Here is a 27,238-nt window from a genome sequence, read left to right as displayed (position 1 = left end):
CAGAAGTTATAGCTTCTGTGCAACCCATTCACAAAGTTTTGATGTTTTTTTTCTTTCAGTACTCCATGTATTTTAAGCATTCAGTACTTGAGCACCAGCTGTTGTGTTGTGTCTAGTAGTTGTTCTGCCTAGTAGTTGTTCTACTAGATGTTACTGTCTGTTATCTTGCAACATTTGTTCTGCCTCCAGGCTAGTTTTAGTTGTGCAAAAGAAGATTTCCAAATTGTTAAGACATTCCTCTTGGTCATCCTACCAGAATAATACAACTATTTTAACAGTGTATTAAAATTTAACCCCTGGTCCGAGCCTCTACAAGAAAAAACTTTGAAACAAACATTTATGGTTGAATCTTAAAATTTTGAAAATGTTTATGATGACAGTATTGGAAAACTGTTACCTACACAAGCAGAACGATGGTAGTAGCACAGTAGTAGGTCTGATGAAAACTGTACAGCTCTCTTCAGAACAAAAAAAGTGCTGGCACAGTGACAGATCAAAAGTATCCAGCAGCTATCTCATCTCATGAAGCAAACTGGTACAAGACTTAATAATGCACCAGATACTGAAATTATCCTGTGCATTCACTGATGGGCTAAAGTAACTTTTAACTTACAGGCTATGCCTTTTAGGAGTAAGTAACATGTAGCAGTCTTCCTGTGTATGTATGCATGAATGTATGTATGTAGGTAGGTAGGTATGAGTTAATGTATTACCAGGCACTCCTAAGCAGAACTGAACATACAGAACCATGCCACCAACTTTGCAGAGGAAAAAGAAATCAAGCATGAACCAGAAGAGAAGTGCACAGGTTGAAAGAGGAGAGCCAAGCAAGCTACTAAAGGTGTGCTTTGGGTACAAAGCTAAAAAGCAGAGCTGTAGGCTCAGAAAGCATGAAATAGGATGTGTATGCACAGAGGATTAGGGGAGAGGAATGGGTAACGCTGCTGGGTCCACTGGAAGAAGGAATATTACAGTGTAATGAGTAGACAATGTTAAAGAAATTATTTGAATTAGGATTTTTGGAGAACAGTGGAAAAAGGCAGCAGCAAGCCACAGAAGAAAGACAAGAAGAATTAAAAACATGGGTTAAGAGGTGAACTATTTATTGAGGAGACAGAAGACATGTGGCAAGGAGGGAAAAAAAATGTTAACATTGGAGACTGGAGCAAGGAAACCTCAGTGAGTTAAGTATGTGCAGTCCTATCTACTGAGGATTGTAGGGTGGAAGCAATTCCCTGCAAACTAGAGGCTAAAAAAAAGGTAAGGAATGTGACGGAGACTGACAACTCAAGCTTGGTGATAGCCAGGAAATAAGAGCTCAGTTTAATGCTTATATTTATACTTCTACCCTAGCACTGAGACCTCTATATTAACTCATGCAATTGTATTAGATGGGCTGTAATGTAGAAGCTTGAGAAATGCTCAGCTACAAATACTCATGTCTTTGGTTTAAGAATTAAAGACTAATTTGCATTGACTTCAGCTTGTGTAGTTTCTTTTAAAATGTTTTCTTTCACCTGTGGCAAATGGATAAATATTTCACCAATTTATAAGATACCAAGAGTCTTTTCATACTACTAAAGAGCAACTGATGGGTTGCTAGAAAGAACAATTAACCAAGCATTTGTGAAACAGTCCCACCAACACTAAAACTAGCATTAAACTTGAAAAAAGGGAAACTTTTGTCCAGTAAAAATTCTGACTACTGTTGTGTCTGCCTTTATATCTATGCATAGTGGACAGAAAGTAAAATAAATGAGAGACTAGTTAAGGAGACATAAGATTTACAGCTTCACTTGGTGTTTAAGGTCACACTCTCTGGAAGAGTAATTGTTCATCCTGGCACTTGCTGCCATTAAAAAAGCTACCAGTAACTTTAATATCTAGTCAGTTGTGATAGAGATATATGTATGTAACCCGCAAAAACCTATAACCTAGGTACAAGAATGTCTCATCCATTTTCCAATTTGCTCTTACATTTTTAAGCAGGCAAATGCATTCTCAAAGGAGAGTCACCTTCACGTACATGCAGGCACTGCCACAGATATATACACCAAGAGCAAATGCCCATTGCTTCAAATAAACTAATTTTTATTATTGTTCCTTTATTTTTGATATGTCAGATGGGATTGCTGTGAAGTCAAAAAAAAAGTATTTGATGATGCCTTTTCCAATCAGCATCATGGTTTTTATTCCAAGCTTGCAATTAACTTCCTGCCTAATTTGGCACGCTTAATTTAAAATGAAGCACACAGCAATGTTTAGACTTGCAGTCATGATGTTTGTGTTTGTCTGAGGTAGTGGTCACTAGCAGTCTCAATTTAGCACTCTTAATTTAAACTCCCATGCCAATGATTTTCGTTCTTAAAGCTATGACTGGCATTTATGGATTTCAAAATCAAAGGGAAAATAAACTACAGTTAAGAATTTAACCACTCAGATCAATGAAAATCTGTTTTATAACTGAATGTGCTCCAGTTCAATCACAGTTGCCTGACAGAAAGAAGTTAATGTTTCAAACAGTTATTTTCCCACTTAAATACTCCGAATAACTTTTTATTGCAGCAGTAAGCCACTAATGGGTGGATAGAAGTGGACTATTGATGTTATGTTCTCAGAAAACACTGCAAAGTAAGTTGAGTGCATCAACCTAAAGAATGTCCAAAAGGCAGTCCCTGGACTATTTCATTGTTGCTAGTGTATATTTTAGCTTTTAAGACAATTGTTACTATGTATTATTTCACTGCTTTAAGTCAACAGCAAAAGAGAAGCAAAAGAGAAATTAGTAAATGGAAGAACATACTTCATCACACTTACTATTGTGAAAATAAATGTCAGATATATTTCTAGACTTCTTTGAAGGTGAATAACCTATATTATTTGGTCCAATATTTCACAAATAGCCATTATTTGAATTATTTTATATCCCTTTTAAAAGTTAAATAGATAAGGTACATATTTTTATACTACCATTATTTGGAAACATATTTACAAAAATAAAGCATTTTTTAAGAAATAAGGACTGCATAGAGCCACATCTGTCTTTGTATAATGCTGGCATAAACCCACCTACCCACCCATGTTAGAAAAATAGAGTGTGAATCACAGAACTGTCAGAGTTGGAAGGGAACTCTAGAGATCATCTACTCCAATGCCCCTGCTAAACCAGGATTGCCCAGAGCACATTACCCAGGACTGCATCCAGATGAGTCTTGACTATCTCCAGAGAAGGGGACTCCATAACTTCCCTGGGCAGCCTGTACCAGTGCTGTGTCACCCTCACACTAAAGTTTTTTCTCATATATAAATGGAACTCCTTATATTCCAGCTTGTGTCCATTGCCCCTTGTCCTGTCACTGGTCACTACTGCAAAAAATCTGGCTTCGTCCTCCCTGCATCCACCCTTTAGATACTTAGAGGCATTAATAAGGTCTCGCCTCAGCCTTCTCTTCTCCAGGCTAAAGAGTCCCAGCTCTCTCAGCCTTTCCTCATGAGAGAGATGCTCCAATCCTCCAGTCATCTTTGTTGCCTGCTGCTGGACTCTCTCCAGTAGTTCCGTGTCTCTCTTGAACTGGGGAGCCCAGAACTACAACACAGGATTGGATGTGGCCTCACCAGGTCAGAGTAGAAGAGGCAAATGACCTCTCAAACTACTGGGCACACTTTTCCTTATGCAACCCAGGATTCCATTTGCCTTCTTAGTGGCAAAGGCACATTGCTGGCTCATGGATAATTTACTTTCCACCAGGACTCTGAGATCCTTCTCCTCAAACTGCTTTCCAGCAGGTCCACTCTTAACCTATATTGGTGCTTGGCATTCTTCCTCCCTATGTGCAGGAACCTAAACTTGCCCTTGTTGAACCTCATTAGGTTCTTCTCTGCCCAAGTCTGCAGCCTGTCCAGGTCACACCGGATGGTAGCACAGCCCTCTGGAGCAAACGTCCTGAGGATACACTCTGTCCCCTTGTTCAGGTTGTTGATGAGTATGTTTAACAAGACTGGACCAAGTATTGACCCCTGGGGGACACCATTGGTTACAGGCCTCCAACTTGATCCTGCTCCATTCATCAAAATCCTCTGAGTTGTGTCACACAGCCAGCTTTCAATCCACCTCAATGTCCACTCATCTAGCCCACACTCTCTCAGTTTCCTAATTAATGTTTTAGGAGACAGTGTCAAAAGCCTTGCTGAAATCAAGGTAGATGATATCAACTGCTCTCCCCTCATCTAGCCAGACAGTTATGATGTTGTCGAACACAATCAGATTGGTCAAGCGTGATATTGTTTTGGTGATTCCATGCTGACTTCTCCCAATGACGTTCTTTGCTTCCACTTGTTTTGTGATGACCTACAGAATAACTTTTTTTCAACATCTTAGCAGGCATGAGATGAGACCAACCAGACTGGAGTTCCCTGGGTCCTCCTTCTTGCCCTTTTTTGAAGATTGGAGTGACATTAGCCCTCCTCCTGTCTTCAGGCACCTCTCCTGTTCTCCATGACTTCTCAAAGATGATGGAGAGTGGCTTAGCTAATAAACAGGAATATGAAAAAACAAGATCTGAACTGTTTTTTTCATGTTGTAGCCTGCCTTCTGGAACTGTTCACCACACAGTATTGTGACTAACATCTTGGGTGCTTACCTAGAAATGTCAGGCCATCTTTACAACCAGTCATGCCACCGATTATTGTTTACAATAGAACAGCAAAAATTCTAAAGGGGAAGATAATGAAGCAAATGCAACATTATATAACCTAGAACATGGATGAAGATGGCTTGCAATTTGTCAGTGAACTCACACAGAACTGCACTGATACATACTTTGGAATGTGATGCAAAAACTTTACAATATCAAGTTAATGCCATAGAAGCGTGTTTCGTGCGGGTGGCTCCATGCGATACAGAAGCTGAACAGGCCAGGAGGGACGTGGTGGGACACAATCTGCATCCTTTAAAATAATCTCCTAGGGGTTGCAACATGAGAAACTACTTCCAGTGAAATTTAGCTTCAAAGATGGCACAAGCATCCCTTAGTTCATCTGAGATTAATAACTTTCACAGTATTACCGTATTTTGCATGCAACAAAAGTTAGCATTGAATCTGGCACCACAGAACCTGGTTATTTCAGGAAAACGTCAGGGAGATAAATGCAGATAAAACTATGCTCTTCTCCTAAAGATAGTTCCCTGGTGTATTGACTTAGGTGGTGGGAGATTAAGTTAATACAGCTCCACAGTCACACATGTTCTCCGAAAAGACACAGACTTTAATCTTCCATGCTGTCAACTTGCTTCTTTGACCATACAAAATTCACCTCCAAATACAAGAAACCATTTTAAAGGTAAATACTATTTGACACTACATTACAAAACTGTGATTTTCTCTTTCCTGTCTCCAAAGATTTCATATACTAGTTAGAGTTGCCTTATTTAGAAACTAAAAACGATACTTTCTATAAATCGGCATGTGCTAAATATCAGTTAAAGTATTTTTCCTTTATTAGAATAAATAATATCTATGAATATATGGCAATGAGAGATCAAAAATAATCTCATATCTAATTAGTAAATGACATTTGTAGCTTGACAGAAAAATGCACAAGTTGAGGGAAGAAGGCAGACTCATATCATCTCTATTGTTGATAAACCGTAGCCCATCATCCTTGAACTACAGACTGAATTCCTAAATCTCATTACTCCATTACCCTACACTGTGAAAAAAGTCTTCATTGATCTTCAATTACAGGACAAAAAGAATTGTTAGATAATTTCAGGAGAACACTAATTTTGAAAAATGGAGCTTAGAGTATAGTGTTATCTCTATATGAACCAGTCATTTGAATCAGACAATTTGTCTTTCAGACAGATTTGAGTTAGTATAGTAAAATGATCTTTTATTTCTAAACTGTAAAATTCAGTATTGGAAATTGGCTGAACAACCTGTCAGTAACTTACAGGATCATACATCAGCTGTTTGCAGTGCATAACAAGTTAGAATTTATGAGTCACTTAGATAACGCACATTAATCTCAAAACACTTCAGTAAAATTATAGATCAAGCACCTGATTCAGAAGCTGCTCTATGTATTATTTAAAATGACATGGAAAACAGAAGTTTAAAAATAATACTTTATATTCAGACAGAATAAGCACAAAATATGTTCTTGCAAATGTGGTTGAATTCAATGAAGAATGAGATTTAATTAACACTGCATCAACTTACAGGGTTTGCCATTAACCTTAGCAGAAAAACTGTGACTAGTTATCCAGCTACTGTGGATGAAAGCAAAAGAACTAAGCAAGGGTAGAGGGGACAACAGGAGGGTGCAGGAAACTTTAGCTGAGCCAGGTCTCCCTTGGTTTTATCCAGTGGGTATTTTTAAGAGACTTCCAGTGAAACATCTTCAGGACATCAGCTCTAATTTCACAATTACAGATTTCTTGTAAATATTTGCTCTAAAGCTTCAGTTTTAAAATACTGAGTACTTTAGTGGAAAAGATAACATTATTTTTCCAACAAATGAATATGATGATCATATTGGTCTAATTTTCTGAATAAATATATATTTTAATATTAAATTTAATTTTTTAAAGTTTATTTTGTATATAATGAATTGTATTACTCACATGTCTCCTCCTTTCACTCATTGGGAATTTTTTTCCTTGGGAGCAGGTTTGTGTATCACCTACACCTCCTTTTATTTATTATGACCCTACATGCAGACAGCAAAATCAAGCACTTTTATCCGATGTGGTGTTTGCAAACCTCCATGACACTTCAGTAAGTGAAAACAACTGAAACAAAATCTTTTGAATAACTGGTCCTTCACAGAATTAGTTGCACTCATTCTAGAGGGTAAAAAAGTATGAAACTGACTTAAAATGAATTTACTGCTCCTTTTAAAAGCTCCTTTAAAGCTCCTTTTAGAACCTGTAGCCATGTCTTGAATAATATTGATGTCTTGATAATATTCCTACTTACGTGAAGGTTTGAAGGCAAATTGTAATAGAACATAAATAAAAATAATATCCTAATTTAATACACAAAAATAAGTTGTCAGTGGAAACTAGAGATTGCCTGCTAGATGGAAATAATATTTAGCAGATTAAGAGTTTCTTTTTTTTTTCCTTCTTTTGCTCCTTGTTAACCAATACACTTAGTCAATCTTGACATTGGTTGTCACTTCTTGCCTTATCTCTGTCAGACCAGGATTCAAACTAGAATGTGAAGGATCACTTATGACAGATGTCGTTAAAGGCAACATGCATTTCTAAACCAAATGTTAAGTGTGCATATCCTGGCTAGTATTATCTCTTCAGAGGAGCAATCTTTATTATTTGTTCATTTTTTTTGAGACTGCATATGGGGAAAACATTTAAATATGTAGCACAGATATGAAGATAGTAAAGAGATGTTTCTTATTTCTAGTATCGGCAGGAAAAGGTAAAAGCATGTTATTAGAAACATTATCTTGAAGCTAACAGAACTGCAAAATAAATTTACTTCTGAAGCTCAAGAAAGGATGTATTCCTTATTCCAATGTGCACAACTTAATGCCATTACTGTATATAAATTAAGACTATTTCCAAACTGTGAGCCTAATGCAAACGGATATGGAGAAGTCACAGGAGTGGAAGGAGAAGGGTTGTTGAGGGTAGTGAAGAAAGTACATTGTAAGAAGCAAATTAATGGGAGCAACCTGCTACCAACATAATTGCTTGAAAGACCCCACAGCAAACATCAGCAGAATTGGTTTGTAATTTACCATGTCTTTCATTTTGAACAAGCTCCCTAAAGGTTTGTATGATAGTCATGACATCTACAAACACAATTTGTTTTAGATTGACTAGCTGTGATAAATGTCTTCCTTTACTACCCTGGACCAAAATTACTCCTTTTGCCAAGAATGCATTAGAAGTCTTCATTTCACTTGTCATGTACTGGGAACACCAGAGTTGTGGTTAATTTTTTATTTGTTTGCTTGTTGTTAGTTTTATTTTATTTTATTTTTTTAAAATAAAATAGCTTCCAGAAATGTTTAGGTAAACATTGAAAAAGAAAGATTCCTAATTTAACTCTGAAGAATTTTGTAAGTTGATCAACTAGCATTTGTGGCAGTGATTTCTAATTACTTTAGTGATCAGTTTGCATCTGAAATATCTTGTACACTGTCCTGCCTAGAATACTCAGCAATGATTATTCTGACTATATATCATTTGTTGTGAGAGGTTCCAGTTAATTGAGATGTGCTTGGTTTTCCTAACATGGTTCTTAGCTGAGTGGTGTGCAGATTGCACAGCTTATTTGATGTTTAAAATCATATCACAAAAATGTTGATGAATAAACACCTCATTCTTAGGGGGCTTAATCATGTGCTGAATGCCCTTCACAGCCACTGACTACAACAGGAACAAACAAATTAAAGGCATATTTCTTATCCCAGTGCTTTACACCTACCAATTTATTTGTAACAATTATTTTACTTTTTTATTCCCCCCCTCCACAGGTCCCCTTTTTCCACATTAAAATGAATGTTTTGGGCACTGCAGTATAGGAAGGACATCGAGGTGCTGGAGAGGGTGCAGAGAAGGGCAACTGGGCTGATTAGGAGAGGCTGAGGGGGCTGGGGCTGTTTAGCCCGGTGAAAAGGAGGCTGAGGGGAGACCTCACTTCTCTCTATGACTATCCGAGAGGAGGTTGTAGTTGGCCTCTTGTCCCTAGTGACTAACAATAGGATGAGAGGAAATGGGGTCAAGTTGCACCAGGGGAGGTTCAGATTGGATATTAGGAAAAATGTATTTACAGAAATAGTGGTGAGGCATTCAAATAGGCTGGTGAAGGCAGCATCCCTAGAGGTGTTCATAAAATGGGTAGACGTGGTGCTTCAGGAGATGGCTGAGTGGTTGGAGATTGTAGGATGGATGGTTGGACTTTATGATCTTGAAGGTCTTTTAAAACCTTGATGATTCTATGATTCTATTATTATCAAATATGCAATTGTTGCAACGTTTAGATTTGGTATTTTACGGCCTACAACTTAAATAAAAAACTTGCTGAAAACACGTCACAGACAAATTGTCAATGGTCATAAAGAATGGTGTGCTATGCAATGAAAGAAACTATTATAAAAGCTGAAAGACCAACTGTTAAGTATACTATGGGAAAAATACTTTACAGTATTGATGAACTTATTTCACCTCCTTCTTCAAACTAGAATTTAATTTTATACTCCTCATATTATGTAACTTATTGAAACATATCTTAAAGCTTTGCACAGTCTGAATAGCTTAATGGATTATACTGGTCAATGAGAAATGAAAGTAAATAGGAAAGGGTTGACTTTCACTGCATTAAAGAAATGGCTGAACATCAATATCTGCCAGCAGAAAAAGAACATATTTATTGAAGAAAATTTTAAGTATTTAAAATATCTTCAGAATATGAATCAAGATTGTTTTAAAAGCCATTTTTCACCTATGATTACTGTGTAGAGTGAGATGCTCTACTATGGAAAGCAACTCAGCAGGGAACTCCCCTGCCAAGCCAATGAGCATCCTGAAACTTATGCTGTCATCAGCCAGAAGGATTAATCCTGATAAACTGTCCTAGCTGTGCCACTGAGAGGCTTTTTTGACAGTCAGATGAGGGGCTTAACAACTTACACCATCTGCATTGTTATTATAATGCTCTATGCCATTAAGGTGAAACTGTCATGTTTATTTCTGGAAGAGACATTTAAATCCTTCAATGCATTACTCAGTTCCCAGAGCTCTAAGAGACTGAGAGGAGGATGCTGTTGCTACAGATCATCAACACTGGGCTACAGATATGTCTCAGGAGACACCTGTATCAGGAAGAAGGAATTGGCCAGAACTTATTTGGAGAAAGGAATTAGAAGAAGGTCAATCCCTTTAAGACACTGGCAAGATTTGACCATCAGATCAGGAAACATCACCTGGGATATATCTGCCAATGGCTCTCATAAAATAAAATATATTAGACAAGGAAATCCTGCCAGATTTGCAGTTTCAGAGTGCCTGAAAACCTCAGCTATTCACACGCTGCTAACACTGGACAGACACAGCAAAACCAGACAGGTCTTGAATACAGTGACAGGGTGTGTGCCCAGTCAGAGTGAAGTCTCCCATGCCTCAAACTTTGTCCGCTGGTAGCAGGTCTTTGACATCACAGAGACCAGAGTCACTTACAAACTCAGCACTGAGAAGGGAGAAATGAGATTTCCAAGATGCAATGGCAGGAGCATTTCTCTAGTGTAAATTTCCCCTTCCAGGACAGGAAAGACATGTGGAAGGAGCCTGTGAATGGAAGGATGCCTACCAAGCATCCCATGGCTGGAATGTGATTTTAGGAGAGGCCATTGCTGTGGGACTTGCAGGCAAAAGGTAAGCTGGTGGCTGCCAGCATGGATTGCCACAGGAGGAACTTGATGTGTTAAAGATGAAGACTAGACAATGAGGAAACTATTCAATCAGAGAAACACCATAGCTATGGAGAGCTGCTTCTCAGTGATGCAGTTGAAATGGTGGATTGAAACAGAGCAGGCCATTGTCTGTATAATCATCTAGGATTCTATGATTCATCATAGGATTCTATGATTCTATGATCTACTCAGGATACTTCTCACAACTCGACTCCCACTCTGCATAGTGTAATTTTTAAACCCTTTCTGCTCTAAAGGAATAGAACATAGGAATGCTCACTGAATGTGTATGTTCACTATTTTTTGAAAATAGCAACTATTGTTTTAAGTTCTGTTTTGCTTAATTATTCATTATTTACTACATGAATTATGTATGAAAAACTTCAAGTAGTTTGAAATTTACTTTAGGCAATGCAGACTCTAAGGCATGCTAAGAAAGTTATATAGTAAGGTGTCTGTTCCTTCCATTAGTCATAAGAGAAACATAAATTACAACTCAGCATATGATTCTATGCTTCCTCATACAATGATTTAAAGTCAATTGAGTACAATTACTTCATACTCGAGCATATTTTCTGCTGTATAAAACTTTCTTGCTCCCATAAAGAAAATGCACCCAAGCACTTTTCTGAACAACAGTATTGTTAATTTAGATATTTTTTTAATGAAGCTTTTTTTAAAAAAAACATGTTTTACCTTTTGATTGTTTACAAATTACTTTAGTAGTGATTGGGGAAAGCACTTAATATGTGGTAATGTTCTTTCTAGAACAGGGACTTTGCCTTAGTGCTTTTCTGAGCAGAATCTTGTTCTGTTTATCTGTCAATTTATCTGAATCTAAAGTAGACAAGCTAATAATTGTGCATGTTTTAAGAAAAATCAGTTAACTTCACACAAAAAGAATTATCACAGTAAGAATTATCGTAGGGAACGCAAGCAGCCTACACTCCAGAGTTTACTATCAGTATGTCGTGATTTATCAAAACAGTGCTCTTTTCCCTGTTTTGAGTAAACTGCAGTGAAAATCTATATCCTCAAACCAGGAACAGACAACAGCAAAAGACATTATTTTTTTACAGGCCACCACTTAAATACCCATCACAAGCTGTGTTCACACAGCTGTTAGCCAGTTTAAAAACAAACAATATCTCTGGTGACATCCACCTGGTATGCTTGGTGACTTGCACTTAGTACCATGTACAAAAACATCTAAAATAAGTATCCATAGGAGTAGTTTCCGGCACTATGTTTTTATCCTTTAATGACAAAGGAAAAGAGTTCACAACACAATACATAGCCGAAGAGCTTAAGTCAATTTTCAGTGTTAAGATGTGTATCATTATGCATCTTATATAGCTAGCTCTTCTGTTACTATCATCACATGAATGGTGAGTGAGTAGTTTTCATCCTTTTTCTAATCCATTTTCATTAATATTATTAGTATTACCATAATTGCCATTATCATCATCATCATCACAGCAAGCTGTTAATTTTTCTATGCCCAAAGGCAAACAAGTCATTACTTCCTCATCAACAAAACCACTTGTCCCAAAAAACAGGTAAGTTGCTTTTTGGTAGGCTGATCAGTGTAAGAACACAGAGCCTTCCTATAAATGGAACATAACTGGATCGTCTTGAAAAGTAGCACTTCTACTAAATACTTACATATTATGAAAGCTCTTCTACCCAAAATGGTAGCTTTGCCAGTTTGGTTCTATTTTACATTAAACACTTCAGCTACAGTTTCAATGTCACTGCACAGTAGGTAAAAAACATTTCTGAAACCAATGTCAGCAAGGGATAATTTTGCAATAAACTTCTCATCTACAGTAACACAAGCCAGAAGATAACACTGCTATACAGATTGCTTTGTTGGTAACCTACGATGCTTCTTCCTGGCATAGTAAGTATTTATAAAGATGGAAGATGAAAAAGTTGCAGAAATAAACAACAATGTAGTGCTCTTAGTTTCTCATGTTTCTCATAGTGACCTTGGATATGAATCTGAGCTGAAATGGGGGGAAGAAAGAGCTCAAACACAACAATGCAAAGTAGACAACAAAAAGAACCCAAAAATCTATTAAGATACCTCACCTAAGGAAATGACTCATACAGATGTTGAAATATTCTGCGTTGAAGCATGTTGTATTAGTACTATGAAACATGGATACTAAAGAAAGTGAGTTCCCTTTCATTTCACCTTTGAATTTTGAAATTGTAATGGATGACCTGTGGTGTTTTACTCTTTCAAAATGGAAAACGTAATGAAAGATTTGGAAAAGCACCAGACACAGACTCCAGGTCCGATGAACCACTGATACCAAGTTAAAGCTTGCACTTACTTGTAAACAGGAAGGTATAGTTTTATGCCTCATATAATGGGGTCAAGGGCCAACTGCCAAAAGCATTTGATGCTCTCATCAGCAGAAGCTGAAAGTCCTCACCAGGAGCACTTAAAATCATTTAACATTCTGCAAAATATCCTAACTTTCTGACCCAGATGGCCAAGAAACAAAATTATCCCCCTAAGAAGTGCATAGATGACAGGGGCACAGCAACAGACATGCAGTGCTGGGACTTACCATCTTGGTCTGTGGTAACTGTGATAGCTGTGAACTGCTTGGGAGAGAAACTCAGCTCTGAGACCCCATTTGTGGCTTCTATTTCGAAGGTGTAGTTCACGTGAGACACAAAGTCAAGCACCGTCACAGAGGAGTTGGTGAGACCTGTGTGCCTGGGGATGAAACGGATACCTCCCCCACAAATCTCACATTGGTTGGCATCCGACCCACATTTCTTACAGATGACACTGTAAGTGAGATCTTTTCTTCCTCCGGTATCACTTGGGGGGCTCCATTCCAACATGAGAGCTGTTTCATTAATGTTAAAAATCACATTCCTTGGAGCAGAAGGTGGCCCTGCAGTGAAGGAGGGGAAAGCCCGTTAAATGTTAGCTGTCTATTCTGGAGAAAAAAGAGATAATGAAAATCAAATTATTTGTCTTAAGGCGATTATTTGCAAATAGAAGCTAAAAGTGTTATGTTTCAAAAACAAATACAAGGCAAAAATTACTAATTATCTAAATACTTACAATCCTTGAAAATTAAGCAGGAACGATAAATGAGTGATACTATAAAAAGCTGAATAATCTAAATAAATTAGAATTAATTCAGAAATAATTTAAGGCAACATAAAAATGACCTGGGAATGTCAAACCTAGACTCGATAACACAAATTTGTACCAAGTATCTCTTGATCCTGTGGGATACTCAGGTAGGGCTTTAACCATGAAATTAATTTCCTTAATTTTTTTCTAGTAATTTAGGCTTTTCTGATACTTATAATGTGTTTTATGAGTCAAATTGAATAATAAATAACTAACAGCTTGGGAATAACCGCATGAGGTAAAGTTGTTTGTATTAGATCTGCAGTGCCAGGTATTTTTTCTATCCTTTACTGCTTATCCCCAGGGATTTCTTTGTTGCTGTTCATTAACAGAGTTAGGTGGCAACAGGCCAAGACTATTAGGCACAAGAGGCAGTTTACAAGTTTTTTCTTTCTCACCTGGCATCTCATCAGCATCACTGTAACAGTGGAGACATCAACCTTGCAAGTTAAAGGTCTAAAAGGACAGCAGTAAACCAGAAGAAAAAATAATTCTTGAACATTGTGGGGAGGGATGCAAAGACAGTAGCAGGAAGCAGAGAACAGGAACGCTCTCAGCTAGCAAGCAGGTGGTAAAGCTCTTTGGGTACTGTCAGTTGAATGACAAGTGACTCATTTCTCATGGATCCCACAATGGCCAAGTTATGTCCAACAACTTTTAAGCTGTTATGCTGATTTACTGTATCAAACCACATGTGAGGCTTTACATACCAGTTTCTACAGTCTGATGGAAGAACTTTATGATTTTTCAGACAGGAACTAATGCAGGGGTGAAGGTAAGGTAGAAATTGTTAAAGGAAGTCTGAGTAATCTTATATCTATTTTACTATATTCTCCTTCTTCCACTTAACATATTTCAACCAAGCACTTACAGACACATGGGTTACAAAAATAATTTGTATATAGTCCCAAAATATGCCCATAAAAATTAGAGAAGAAATACAGATTTTGCAAAATGCAAGGGTTTATACTCCAGAAACTCCAGGGTTTTTTTTTAAATAAGTGAGTTGAATAAACATTATATTCCCAATTCTCAATATAAAATCACAGTGAATATGGATTGCTTAGCCAGTGGTTAGCAGAACTTTGAGAACTTTCAGCTTCCTTTGAAGCTTTTCATGATTTATACAACCTGCCAGCAAGACTTAAGCATAATTTTTTGATTGAGATACTGCTCAGGCTCAGTGAGTTTTCATTACTTCATGGTCTCTTAAGGAGACTGAAAAACTACGTGAAACCGGCATCAGCTGGTTTTTACACAGAGCGTATTTCACCCAACAAGTTCAGTGGGACAGTAAATCTGAGTCAGATAATTAAAATATCATAATGTCTGTAATAAAAAAATTAAGACAATGAGAGAAGAACTAAAAATAACGACCAAAACCCTCAAAATATTGATCAATACTTTTGTAAATTCCAGCTCTACAACTTGTAGCATGAGGGCAAGACCATGACCCCAAAGGACAGTCAGATAAAGGGTCAGCACTTTGCATTAGGAAGGAGATCAAAGCTTGTCCTAGCATTTAATACATAAATCATGATTTAAAATCTCAGGAAAACCTTCAGTCATTCAATTCCATTATTTCCTTCAGATCTACAGTTACTACAGCACTGATCTGCTGATTTTATTTTCAAACTCTGAGTTATTTATTTGACCAAATAAAATGTAGCGATTTAAAAATTCAAGCCCATGAGTGATTCAGAAATATGCACCAACAACTGATACACATCCGTTTATTCAACTTCTTGATTCTTGAAGATTACCCTGAATACTAAAACAGACTATACTTTGACAGAAAACATTCCTCTACTTTGTGTTTTACTGATAAACTAATAGGTCTAATGATCTAAACAGCTGTATATAGCAGCAAGGATGAATACTAACCTTAATGAAGAGGCAATAAAAGTTGCAGAAAAAAGCCATTATTCACCAACATTTGTAAAATTTAAATGATGCTATTTGTTTACTTATGTGGCATAAATGTGGGTATAAAAGCTGGAATGCTTGTTAAGGGGAAAAAAGTTTGTATGATATGGGAGGGATAATAACATTAAAGTTTTCTGTGAACTGTAGTTGAACATTTGAGTTGCTTTTTTCTTCCAGGTATTTATTTGTAACTGAGACTTTATTTTCATTAAAATTATTTTTGCCCTAAAGCAAATGGTGCATTTGCTGCTGGATTTCAAGTATTTGATAATTAAAACATTTGGGCGTGCTACACTGCTCTGCATTTTCTTAGAGTACAAGGAAGTTTAAAATATTTTGAACATGTGAGTATTTCTTTGCATATTTATCTGTGCAGAGTTCATAGCTGGCAGCCAAAAAGCCCCTGACAGTAAAGACCATTCATTTTTCAGCTTATCAAATAATAATTTAGCTGAAAGGTATATGGTTCTTTTTACTGACAATTGTGATTTCTGGAACCTGTCATACGAAAATTATATTTGTAATTTGCAATTTTTATGGTCACAAAAAATGTTTTGATTATTTCTTTCCTATTCTCTGACTGTGGCCTTGTGATAATCCTAACACTGGAGCAATTGAAATACTGTAATGTGTAAGTATTTATAAATTGAACTTGTTAATAAAGGCTCATTATATTGATACATCATTTTCCAATAGTGTGGAAAACAGAGACCAGTACACCCTTGAAGATGCTGATTCAGTCCAAAGGCCCCTACAACTTTAGAGTGTCCCAGATTTAAAAATCTCTGAACTTCCCATTAAATTAGTGAGGTTGATGGTTCTAGCTACTCTGGAAAACAGTCCTGAGACTGGAATAATCTAAAACAAGCACAGATTACTTCATCTTCAGTTCTTATTACTTACATGCTGAAGACAGGAATAATTATCTTTTCTCTAAAAATATGCTGTGAGAATTAAATAATGACTAGTCTTAACAAATTCCCACTGTTAAAAGCAATGAGGAGTTTTAGGAATATGGAGGATGAGGCTTAATCACACATATATGTGCATAACTTTAAGTGGATCAGTAATCCCCTTGAAATAATTGGTAATATTCATGCACTTAAAACTAAGCATGTGTGTAATTGCTCAAAGCATTGGAGCCAATGCCTAAATTTAATCTTACATAAATTTAATCTTACATAAACTATAGATATAACATTGCGTCATCATGGCTCAGGAGTTTTTTTTATGTTATTTCATCAACTTTGGCAGGCCACAATAGGAATGAATGTGAATCTAGGCAACAGGAGAGTTTTATCTGGCTCTGTCAATATCCATTTTCTATCGGATATTTCTTGTACTACAGGTAGATAGCATCATTAGAAGAGCCAATACAGTAGACAAAACATGCTTTTTAAAAAATGTATTTTTTATTCGTACTAGGCTGTGAAGGTTGTTATATTCATTATTGGGGACTTAATCCTCAATTGTAAGACAGAACATGAATTATTTTACATTCACATTTCAATCAATGCAGAGAACACTGTCAATTATGACAGTGGTGTCTGAAAGTATATGACTGTCTGCCTGCAAATGCTGAAAAACCCCTCAGACATACTTCATACTTGAGGCCCCTCATGCCGATTTGCATGATAGCTTTTTAATTGCTGTTAAATTATGCCAGTTAAACTGTGATTTCATGCAAATATTAAGCTGTAATGACATGCAGTGAATCATTTACTAAGATTTAGAACTTGGAACAAAGAGAGACAATTAATTCTAATCCTTAGATTCAGCTAAATTATGTGTCAATGGGCTTTTATGAATGTGGCCTGATTGCTTTGTTATAATTTATAAATTATACAAAGATTATTTGACTCATTGGAAAAGGTTGGAAGCAATAACCTTTCTGCTGACATCTGTGTGAAAGGCTACCAGGGATTTCCTTATAATGATTTTCAAGGAAAATTAGTATATTGGTGAAAATGATGGATCCTTTCCTCACAGCAAAATTCATGACTTTCAGTTTTATGAAAAGAGTAAAACACAATTCACATTAATGAGCATTAAAAAAAATAATTCAGCTCTTCTGCTTCTTAGATGAAACACAAACCAAGTGTGACCAATGTCTTTTGCTTCATTTATTAATTATAATGTAAGAAATATTTCTGCACTCTTGATGCAGTTGATTTGCATTGACATCTTCCAAAGGCAACCGAGTTGAGTTTATGCCTCACACAGTTCTTTTCATCTCATCTTGCTTTTTGTATTCTCTCCCTCTGTGAAGGTGAAGTGCATTTTGCCCTTTAAGGAAGGAGAAAGGAGCAAACCCGACACTGCTGAAGTCTAGTGAGGGCAATGCAGTATTTCAAACACTACAGAGTGATGACTGTCTGGAAATAATTTGTTGCTTTCTAAGTGAGAACGGTCTGTTACCAACTATTGAACTCTAAGAAGTGTGTGTTATTTGACTGCTGAATTTACAGAAAGGAAAAGATTAACCATCATCTTCTGAAAACACTCAGAATCAGCATCTGGCTGTTCTCCTTGAGTTCATAATTACTTTTTAATACACATACATCCATGTAGCCCACATAAGTAGTGTGACTTGATGCAAAATGCTGCATTGCATTTTTTCCTTTTCAGACTCACTTATTCCTCTGTAAGGCAGGCAGGACAAACGGAAGCAAGTGACTGCAAACCAATAATTCAAATCTGAGCGTAATGATAAATTACAAACAAGTATATACTTAAGAATAACAATACAGGCAGTGGACTTGAAGGCTTGAAGCATGTTGGTTGATTTCACTGCTGGAATTACAGTGCTGACTCATAAAAGAGTGGTTCAGTTTGTGGCAGAGGTTACTGAACAGAGTGTAAGTTTGTTGGGTTCAAAATTGTTTAAGCATAACAAGAAAAGAAATGCATTCAGACCCAATATAAGCCTGCCTGCCTTTGGCCTTGAAAATATGGATCGATTTATCCAATTACATTATAGTAGGAAATATCAGAGTTTATGTACAGGGTAACCAGACAGGGGATTAGATATTATGCTATTTGTTGCTCACTGTATATGCAGAGAGATCACTGATAGAGTTCTCTCATAGAGCAAAGAAATAAAATATGAAGAAAGAGTAGCAGCAGGGGATTGATAACAAGTGCCAATCAACTGGAAAAAAAGGCTAGGGGAAAGAGATTAACAATATATCTTAATGCAATTTTCTTTGCTTTCATTAAAATTAGAATTCTATTATGCTCTTCTGCAGACTGCACACTCTTCTTTTACAAAACACAGTTACATGACGTAAAAATGAGAACTGTGCAATTTTGGAACAGCATACAGTATGCACTTTGACAGAATTAATGAATGTAGGTTTGAAGCTCATCTTGAAAAAAATGGAGGCCTGAAGGTAAACTCTTAAATTCATAGTGTCTTAATTCAAGGTCCGTATTTTCTGTAACGCTGCATATGCAAGTTTCAAGTACTGAGGGAAAATTCTGGAGTCAAGAATACTGTCTACCTCTATCCAGGAATGAAAAGAGAGTGAGAGAATCAAATATCTACCTATTTTAGGCATATTGCTTTGCCAGACTTGGGGAAGCAACTAAAATAGGTATGAATACAGTTGGTTCAGCTTTTTTGAATACGAAGACATTTATAAGGGTAATCTGCTATTCATTCCATGTTTGATTCAAGAATAACTCTCATTTTAAAAGTCAGAAGAAAATTTTCTCATCTCTTATATCACAGCTCACATCTCAGGACACACATTTGAAAATGAATATAGAAAATGCACATCTGCTCCAGAAGTGGTTTTTTAGAAATACATTTTCTTACTGCACAGTCTTTGCTCTCTATTTAGTCAAACTGGTTCTATTTTTTCCTAACTTTTCAACTCCTCTTATTACAGTAAAGCATTGCAGTTTGGAAGGAACAATCTAAGTTCTACTCTGCCTCATATTTTCACTTTTATTTATTACATTTAAATTAGCCACATCTTCATAGACCCACCGAAGGCAATGTGGTTGGTATTTATGATGGAAACATAATTTCAGTAACTAAGAGCATAAATTTTGCAGTGGAACTTAAGATATCACTTAGGGAATAATTCGGCCTACAGACTCTTCATTACCAATAACGTGCAAGAAGATAAGAAAGCAGTCTGCCTATCAAGAGTCTTATTGTCTTTTGCAGAGTGGACAATCAGTGAAATAATCATCATTGGAAGCATAAGATAGATGCAGCTGCTGTTACAGCAATGCAGTACTGATATCTTGGAGTCTAGACTGAAAGAGAGGCAGTGCATGGTGGCACTGAAGTAAGAGCAAGGCAGAAACTAGAATGTGTTTCACTGTCTCACTTAATTCTTTTTTATCCCAAGCTGCGGTGAAGGTGGGCCACTGGCTCCTATCATCTTGGTTGATTTCTTCCCTGACTCCACTCACTAGTTGCTTTGGCTGACATCCTTAGCAAGAACGGAGAGGTCTGACAGCAAGTCTTCCCTAACAGTTTTTGGCCAAAGCTGCTCTCACCACCCCACTTTTGTTGGGAAAGTACCAGGATGTTGTAGGTACCTGCTCCCTGATGCCACAGGGCTAGCAAGGTCCTCCCTAGCTTGTCAATGCTAATGAGTAGCAGAGTTTAAAATTGTGCTCTGAAATATAATTATGGAAACATCAGGTGATACCTGAGTAATTTTTTCAGAGAACTGTCCTTGGGAGATGAAAAATCAATTACTTATAAATAATACGGAACTACAGCTACATAATATATGAGTGAAACTATCTTTCTAACCATGAAACCATCAAGAGTGCCTGGGATTTGTGTTAGTTCTGTGGGAGAGTTGCAATGGCCTGTGCTTGAGGCACTCATTTGAGGGGAATTATTTGTAATCACTATTTTCCCACAGGAAGTGTGAAAAAGCATTGTTTATTGCCTTCCATATTTTGTACAGATAGATAGGCCTCTGTGCCTTGCTCCAGAGTAAGCCGACATCAGATTGTTTGTGTTGGATTGGGGTACCACTCTGAACCCTATGTCCACTAAGTAGCTGGAGTCTGGGAATTACCCTTCCCCTCTGAAAAATCTATAGTTAAATTAGAAAACTTTCTGCTAAATACCTTGGATCTGAGGAATGCCATTTTTGGTGACTATCACTCCCATTTAGTGGATGGTCAATATCTTGGTCTGCATAATGACTTCAGGATAACAGAGTGCCTGTGACTTTGTAAATCAGCTCCAAATTACCTTTTTTTTTTGTTCAATTCCTCTAGTGTCAGCTCAGTTATTTTTATGCGGTACTGCCTTGTAGTAGTGTAAACATACCAAAATTATCGTAGAATCACAGAATTATAGAATGGTTAAGGTTGGAAGGGACCTTAAAGATCATCAGGTTCCAACCCCCTGCTAGGAGCATGGACACCTCACACTAAACCAGGCTGCAGAAAGCCTCATACATCCTGGCCTTGAACACCTCCAGGGAGGTAACTGACTATACACTGATGGTTATTTCAATAGTACTTTGTTTTTATGGTTTTATCACTTAAGCTTTTTGTATATGTAGCTTGTTAAAATGCTTAATGCTTTGAACGTGTCAAGTTTTTTTTATAATTCTCTTAAGAAGAGGATTGTCGCACAAATCTGCTTTAATCAAATACTCCAAGAGAAGAGCTAGCAAAATGCTACACAGAAAATTAGCTATCTTAGAAAATGTTGAAAATGTATTTTAATAATCTTTAAGAAATCATAGGATTTAATATGTGAATATAGTATTTCACCCACAGATTTTTAAATGCTACTGTTTGTTCTCAGTTTTGAGATTAAACAGATAAAGTTGCTTTATGATCAATACATTAATTCCAGTGAGTAATGAACCACATATGAAAATCTATGAGAACTATTTTATTGAGTGAAAATAAAATTTATTATTTAGGTTTCTACATGTGACCACATTGATCAAAATAATACAAATCTCTCTCAGTTAGAATTTCCACCTCTAGATTGCAGGGCATCAGTTTTGTCTTTATGACAAATTTAGGTTTGTCAAAAATCACAAAATGTTGCATTTTAAAAATTATTTAAAAATCAGAAGAATTTTTAGTATCACTGTCATATAAGCGGGAATGGAAAGAAAATTATATGCAAGATATCTCCTTCTGATTGGATTTTTTTTCCCTTTTTTAATGACTTCTTAATCTTTTTTACAGAGTTTAGGTTTTATTCAATTGTGTTGGTATGATACCAGTTTCTTTCTTTATGTGACTCCTCACATTCTGGAAAGTTTTTATAGAAACATATTTTAATGTATTTAAAATACTTACTGGTAGTTAAAACTCAACATGGGTATCTAAATGACAATGATTATATACCTTGCATTATCTCTCAGAACTACAAGTTAAAAAGTCGCCATGCTAAGAAACATGTCAGTATTTTTAGCGATAATTATACCAAGTAGAAACATGCTGTTTAAATTTTGATTTTAAAAAATTGCTTTTTGTTATCCTGAATAGAACTCTTTGCAAAAAAATTTACAAACTCATCTGTTTTATTTTTTTAAATATAAAAATAAATAAATGAGGCATAGGAGAAGAGAACTGCGGACACTGGTAGTGATCAGACTTACGGGTACATGCCATAGTTGGTGGGTCCTTCTCAGCTCTGAAGTAACCTTTCTCACATTGACAGACAGAGGTTGCTTCTGTGTAAGTCAAGCTGTGTGGGGGGCACTTGGAGCACTTTACATTTCCAGCAAATGCTTTATAGAATCCAGGCCTGCAAGCTGCAAAACAAGAAAAAAAGTTTCATTAACAGAAACAAGAGTTGGTAATAAGGAACATCTGTTCCATTTATGGTTATAACGCACCTTCTTTCCTTTCTAACTGAAATATGTATGCTATTTTGACAATACAATTTTTCACAGTTTTTAGATTGGTACATGGATTAAAGACCAATAAAAATAAATCTGTTTGTGGCAGATGATGAGAAATCATTAAAAGAGTAACCTTCCAAATTTACACAGTTCTCAGTGCTGCTTGAAATTGTTGCCGAGACAACTACACAAATATCACTTAACAAAAAGCACATTATCACATTATCTATTTTTTATGTATCTATGTTAGTAAGAAAGACTAAGAGGTAACTTATCCACTAAAGTTATTTATATGGCTTAAGTAATGGAGATTTGCAGTGCTCAATATGTTTACTTCCAGTGCCTTGATGACACAAGGATGACATCCTTCTATATTTATAGATGGGCTTGACTTGCCTCCAGTCCCCTGAGAAGCCTCGGACAGAAGGACCACATCAGCTGGCTCTTCTGCATTCTGTTGGCATGAAAGGCTGGGAGGTGCTGTACACCTCAGAGATGTATGAAGATGCCAATATCCTCTAGCACAAACTATTGCAAGCTTGAGGCTACTCTTTATTGTGTCAGGAAACAACCTGGAGAGCAGGATACCTTCTCCCCTGGAGATAGGTGATTTAGTGGTTGTCAGAGCACACTACATCTCCAGTTACTTGGAACATGAGTCCCTGCTATTTGTAACCAGAGCACAACCTTAAGTGTCTTTTTGCTGGCCTTTAAAACAGAAATATTAAAACAAATCTTATCATAAATCTGCTAGGTTTGAATTATGAAATTTTATTTTAGAAACATATTTAGACTTCATCACACTTGTATAAGCAGGGATTTCTTTCTTTCTTTCTCCTGCCAGTTACCACATTTACATACACATGCCGGCACATATTACAGTTACTGTCTTCTGGCTTCCCAATCCAAAACCAGAACTGAAATAAATGAAAGAGCAACTCAAATAGGTATAGACTGTACAGACTCTTATTCCTTCTGACTCCTCCAGCATTATGATGGAAACCATTGCTATATATATAATTTCAAAGACTGATGTGGCTTTTTCTTATTTTGACATATTCAAAACTATTCTCTACATTGCTAGAGAAACTAGGCAGTACTTCCTTCTCTTGTAATAAGATGATATAACAATATTAAAATGAGATGTTCTTTAAAAATTACCCAAAAGAATGCAATTTATGGATTCAGTCAGTTCCTATTGATTTATTAAAAAGTATTAACTTCTAGATAACATATGCACATATCAGTTTTACTTCTGATTCCAAAGGACTTGCTTGATATAAAAGCAGTTTCATTAGTAGCTGAGGGAAAATGAATGAGGAGATGGAAAAAGATAACAGTTGATTGCCTACTGGAATCCAAGAGTCCATTTTTTAAAGGTAATTTTACGAGCTTAACTTTGACCCAACAGTTTCAGCAGTTCTCTTCCTAGTGTGTTGTTCTGCCTTGGCTGAATAGACATTAGGAAAGAATCCTGCCCAGCTGTCAAGGACAAGAAAAAAAAAAAAGGCAAGCATTTCTGGTGTTAAGAGATAAGAGGGGTGGGAACAGCAGGGGTTTTCTCTTTGAAAGAAGTCTACCCGTCTGATACAATTCTGATTACAGTAAGTGGTAATCTTCTATTGATTGGAAAAATCAGCAGGTTTGGTGCATGGAAGAAGGCAGCATTGTAGATGTAGGCTGCAGGCAGTGACTCCTCTCTTAGCTTTGCTGGAAGAAAGGCAGAGAGGAGGTAAGGCAGTATCAGGGAAGGGTGTTATGCTTACTTTTCTTCTTTTCTCATGCCCAAATCCTACCCTGGCTTATCAAAGGATGAGTATTAAATTCTTGTTTTTTAATAGCTACCTTTCACACACATGGTACAACCCAAAGAAGTTTGTGATTAAAGAGTTGGCAATTCCAGTTACAATTTCAGTCAAAGTTAAATGAGTGCTCCTAAAAATCGCTATCACTTCTGAAATTCATGGCTGACAGTTATGAAATCGTTCCTTCTTCCCTTCTGTCTCCTAAATGACAAACCACTTCAGATCAAAAGAAATACAGCATTCTCTTTCAAGATAATATTTTGCTTAAAGTTCAAGCAGCTCACTGTTCCAAAATTATACTTCACTTCCAATTTTAAAAAGTAAATGTTTTATTCTCAAATTGTATGCTGCAATGCGTTTAAATAAATTACTGCTTTGATATGGTATGTCTCTTAAAAGAAAGCACATATAATATCATGGAAAAGATGGGGGGAAAATTCAGATTTATGCATAACATTTTGTAATATTGGAGTTTGTACATGTGCTAGCATGAGATTGCAGACTGTGCTACTGTCTAAATCCCTGTGTGTGACTGCAGGTTGTGATATCAAACCATAAACAAGCACTAGGTATTGTATTCCACTTTAGAGTCCTGAATTCATGAATTCACACATTATCTACAATAAGAATTAGGATATGACTCTGTAAAGGCATTAAACAATGGGCTGACTTATACAATGTTAACCAAGTTCCTCAGATTTTGCCCAGCTTCCTATTATTTCTATTGTTTATTCTCCTGGGGCAGTTTCAGCCAAACAAAATTACGGAGTGCACAAACTGCCTGATAGACAAATCAGAAACTAAAAAAAATTTAATTATAAATAGGCTGTGGTTTTGTATTTGGAGAGGGAAAAAAAACCCATCTTTCCTATGTAAAATAATATACTAGGTGTGCATCTATTATAAATAAGTTAAAAGTTTGCTCCAGATCTTTATATGTGTAGAAAGTTTCATTTGTATGTGTTTGTAAACGAGTATTTTCAAGGTGTTCCTCACAGCATTTTATAAACAGCAAATAGTTATTTAATCTACAATTTTCACAAATGAGTTGTGCATATGTTAATGTAAACTAAAATTTGAAATTTGAAAACCTGCTGTCATAAAAAGCTGCTAAGGATAACTATTAAAAAAACCCTTTGTAAAAAAATCTTTGTTACCACAGAGTGTTTTTTTCTAACTTCCAAATCACTGGGAGGCATCTTATTTTCCCTAACCTTATCTAACAGAATGACTTTGTAAGTTACTAATTACACAAACTGTATGAGATGAGACTTTTTTAAAGCCTGGGGGAAGAGAATATATTGTCTTAATGATTAAGTAATTAGCAGGGTATCTGAATGAACAATTCAAAGACACTAAAGTTTTCTCCAATAAAATGCCAGAGATCATGCAGAGAAACACTGTTAATTTAATTGGTTTCATAAAAGATAACACATCTATAAATGTGCATTACTACAGCTTTATCAGGATTTGACTACGAAGTTTTTAAACTATAGATACTTAATAATTAATATATTTTCCTTATTTAATGTTTAACATAGGACATTTAGTTTTGTTTGTATTATACATAGATGCAAAGATAGATTAATGCTACGCAAGGCTCTGGTGAACTCTTAAAGAAAATGATTCATGGCTTGCTAGACTCCCAGCCAGGGCACAGGGTGGGAGAAGGCATTTATCAAGCAGCTGCAAAATGGTTTAGCACGGTCCACGTGATTTTCAGAGGTATTGAAACAGGCTGGAAAAACCTTAGAGGTGTTACTGCCTAACATGAGATACAATCATAGCTTTTCTGAACAGGACGGTAGGTGTGTAGCCCACCTGTGCACTGACATCCCAGCTCAGTCCTCCATCAAAGGCCCAAGGGACAGGCCCTCCCTGCACATCCCTGGGAAGCCCTCAACACGACTGGCCCCTGTGCCTCAACAACCTAAAACAATAGCTGAATCTATGTTATAGCAAGCAGAGAGAAAGCCATACTTCACTAAGATCCATCTGGGAAACCGGACGCATTTCCAAATCCAGGGGAAGGCAGCCAAAGGCTGACCTGTGTGCAGGCCTGTGGCATTATTCAGGCAGTGAGGAGTGAAGGGCTTCATCTCATTCTGGATGGGCCAGTATTTTTAAGGAACTTTTGAATTGCCCAGTCCATTAAGTACAGTCATGGGTCAATTACTACATCATGCTCTCTTGCCTAAGAGTCTGTACTACTTAAGTCTGTTAACAGCCATCAAGTCCTTCCACAGCCTAGGGGGTGCATGATGTATAGACACAAAATCCAGAAAATGCAAATGGTGGTCATAAACCTTGTTGCTTTAAAAAAAACCCAGATGTTTACTCTGCTCTGTGGGAACATGTCGTTGTGAAAGAAAGAAGCTTGTTCTAGAGTTCATTTTTCTCAGTTTTACATGTGAATTGACTGTTACAAAGTTAGTTTAAGTAAGGGGAATCCAAGGGAATCTTAGAAGCAACTTTTAGGCACATCTGACACTTGGTCTGTGTGTGGGAAGACATTTCTCATGAAAATTGGATTTTTACAGCTTGTTGAGAACTCATCAATCAAATTAAAACAGAGAAGACTGTTGTCATTTACAATGAATGGCAATCATCAGTAGCTGTGGAAGAGGTGTTTTAATCTTTCTGAAATAGAAAATTTGCTATGCTTTTCCACCTCATACATTTTTTTAAATTGCTTACTGACACCCGCTAATGCATTATGAGACTGACATCTTTCATATTTGTTATATTCTGTCGATATATAATTATTCCAATTTTAAAGTCTTCTTACTCCTCTGATATATGATCACTTTACAAAAAGGACAATCCTATAAGGCCTGTTCTGTTCTACCACTCGGCAGAAACAAGGACCTATAATGTTACTTTAACCAATTTATATTTTAGTAAAAATGTCTAGGAAAGAACAAAGAAGTATATAGAAAAAAGTAAGAGAAAATAATGTAACAAAATATGTACATTGTATATTACAAAAGGCAGACTAGGATCACAAAGTCAAGATTAGGATATGACATAATTAGGACAATGAAGCTGTG

At 36.4% G+C, this 27,238-nt stretch overlaps 1 protein-coding gene across 1 annotated transcript in view; it reads right to left on the bottom strand.

Annotated features, from left to right (window-relative positions):
- EPHA6 (EPH receptor A6) overlaps positions 1-27,238 on the bottom strand; it is a gene marked incomplete at its 5' end in the record, with an annotated part of 345,320 nt that overhangs the window by 206,616 nt on the left and 111,466 nt on the right. Inside the window, 2 exons of the mRNA XM_010005499.1 lie at positions 13,023-13,358; positions 22,138-22,293. Of these exons, the coding sequence (XP_010003801.1) occupies positions 13,023-13,358; positions 22,138-22,293 (492 nt within the window). The remainder of the gene's footprint in view (positions 1-13,022; positions 13,359-22,137; positions 22,294-27,238) is intronic.

The sequence above is a fragment of the Chaetura pelagica genome, unplaced genomic scaffold (genome assembly GCF_000747805.2).
Source record: "Chaetura pelagica isolate M959 unplaced genomic scaffold, ChaPel_1.0 scaffold39, whole genome shotgun sequence".
NCBI lineage: Eukaryota > Metazoa > Chordata > Aves > Apodiformes > Apodidae > Chaetura > Chaetura pelagica.
This window is presented reverse-complemented; position numbering and strand designations above follow the sequence as displayed.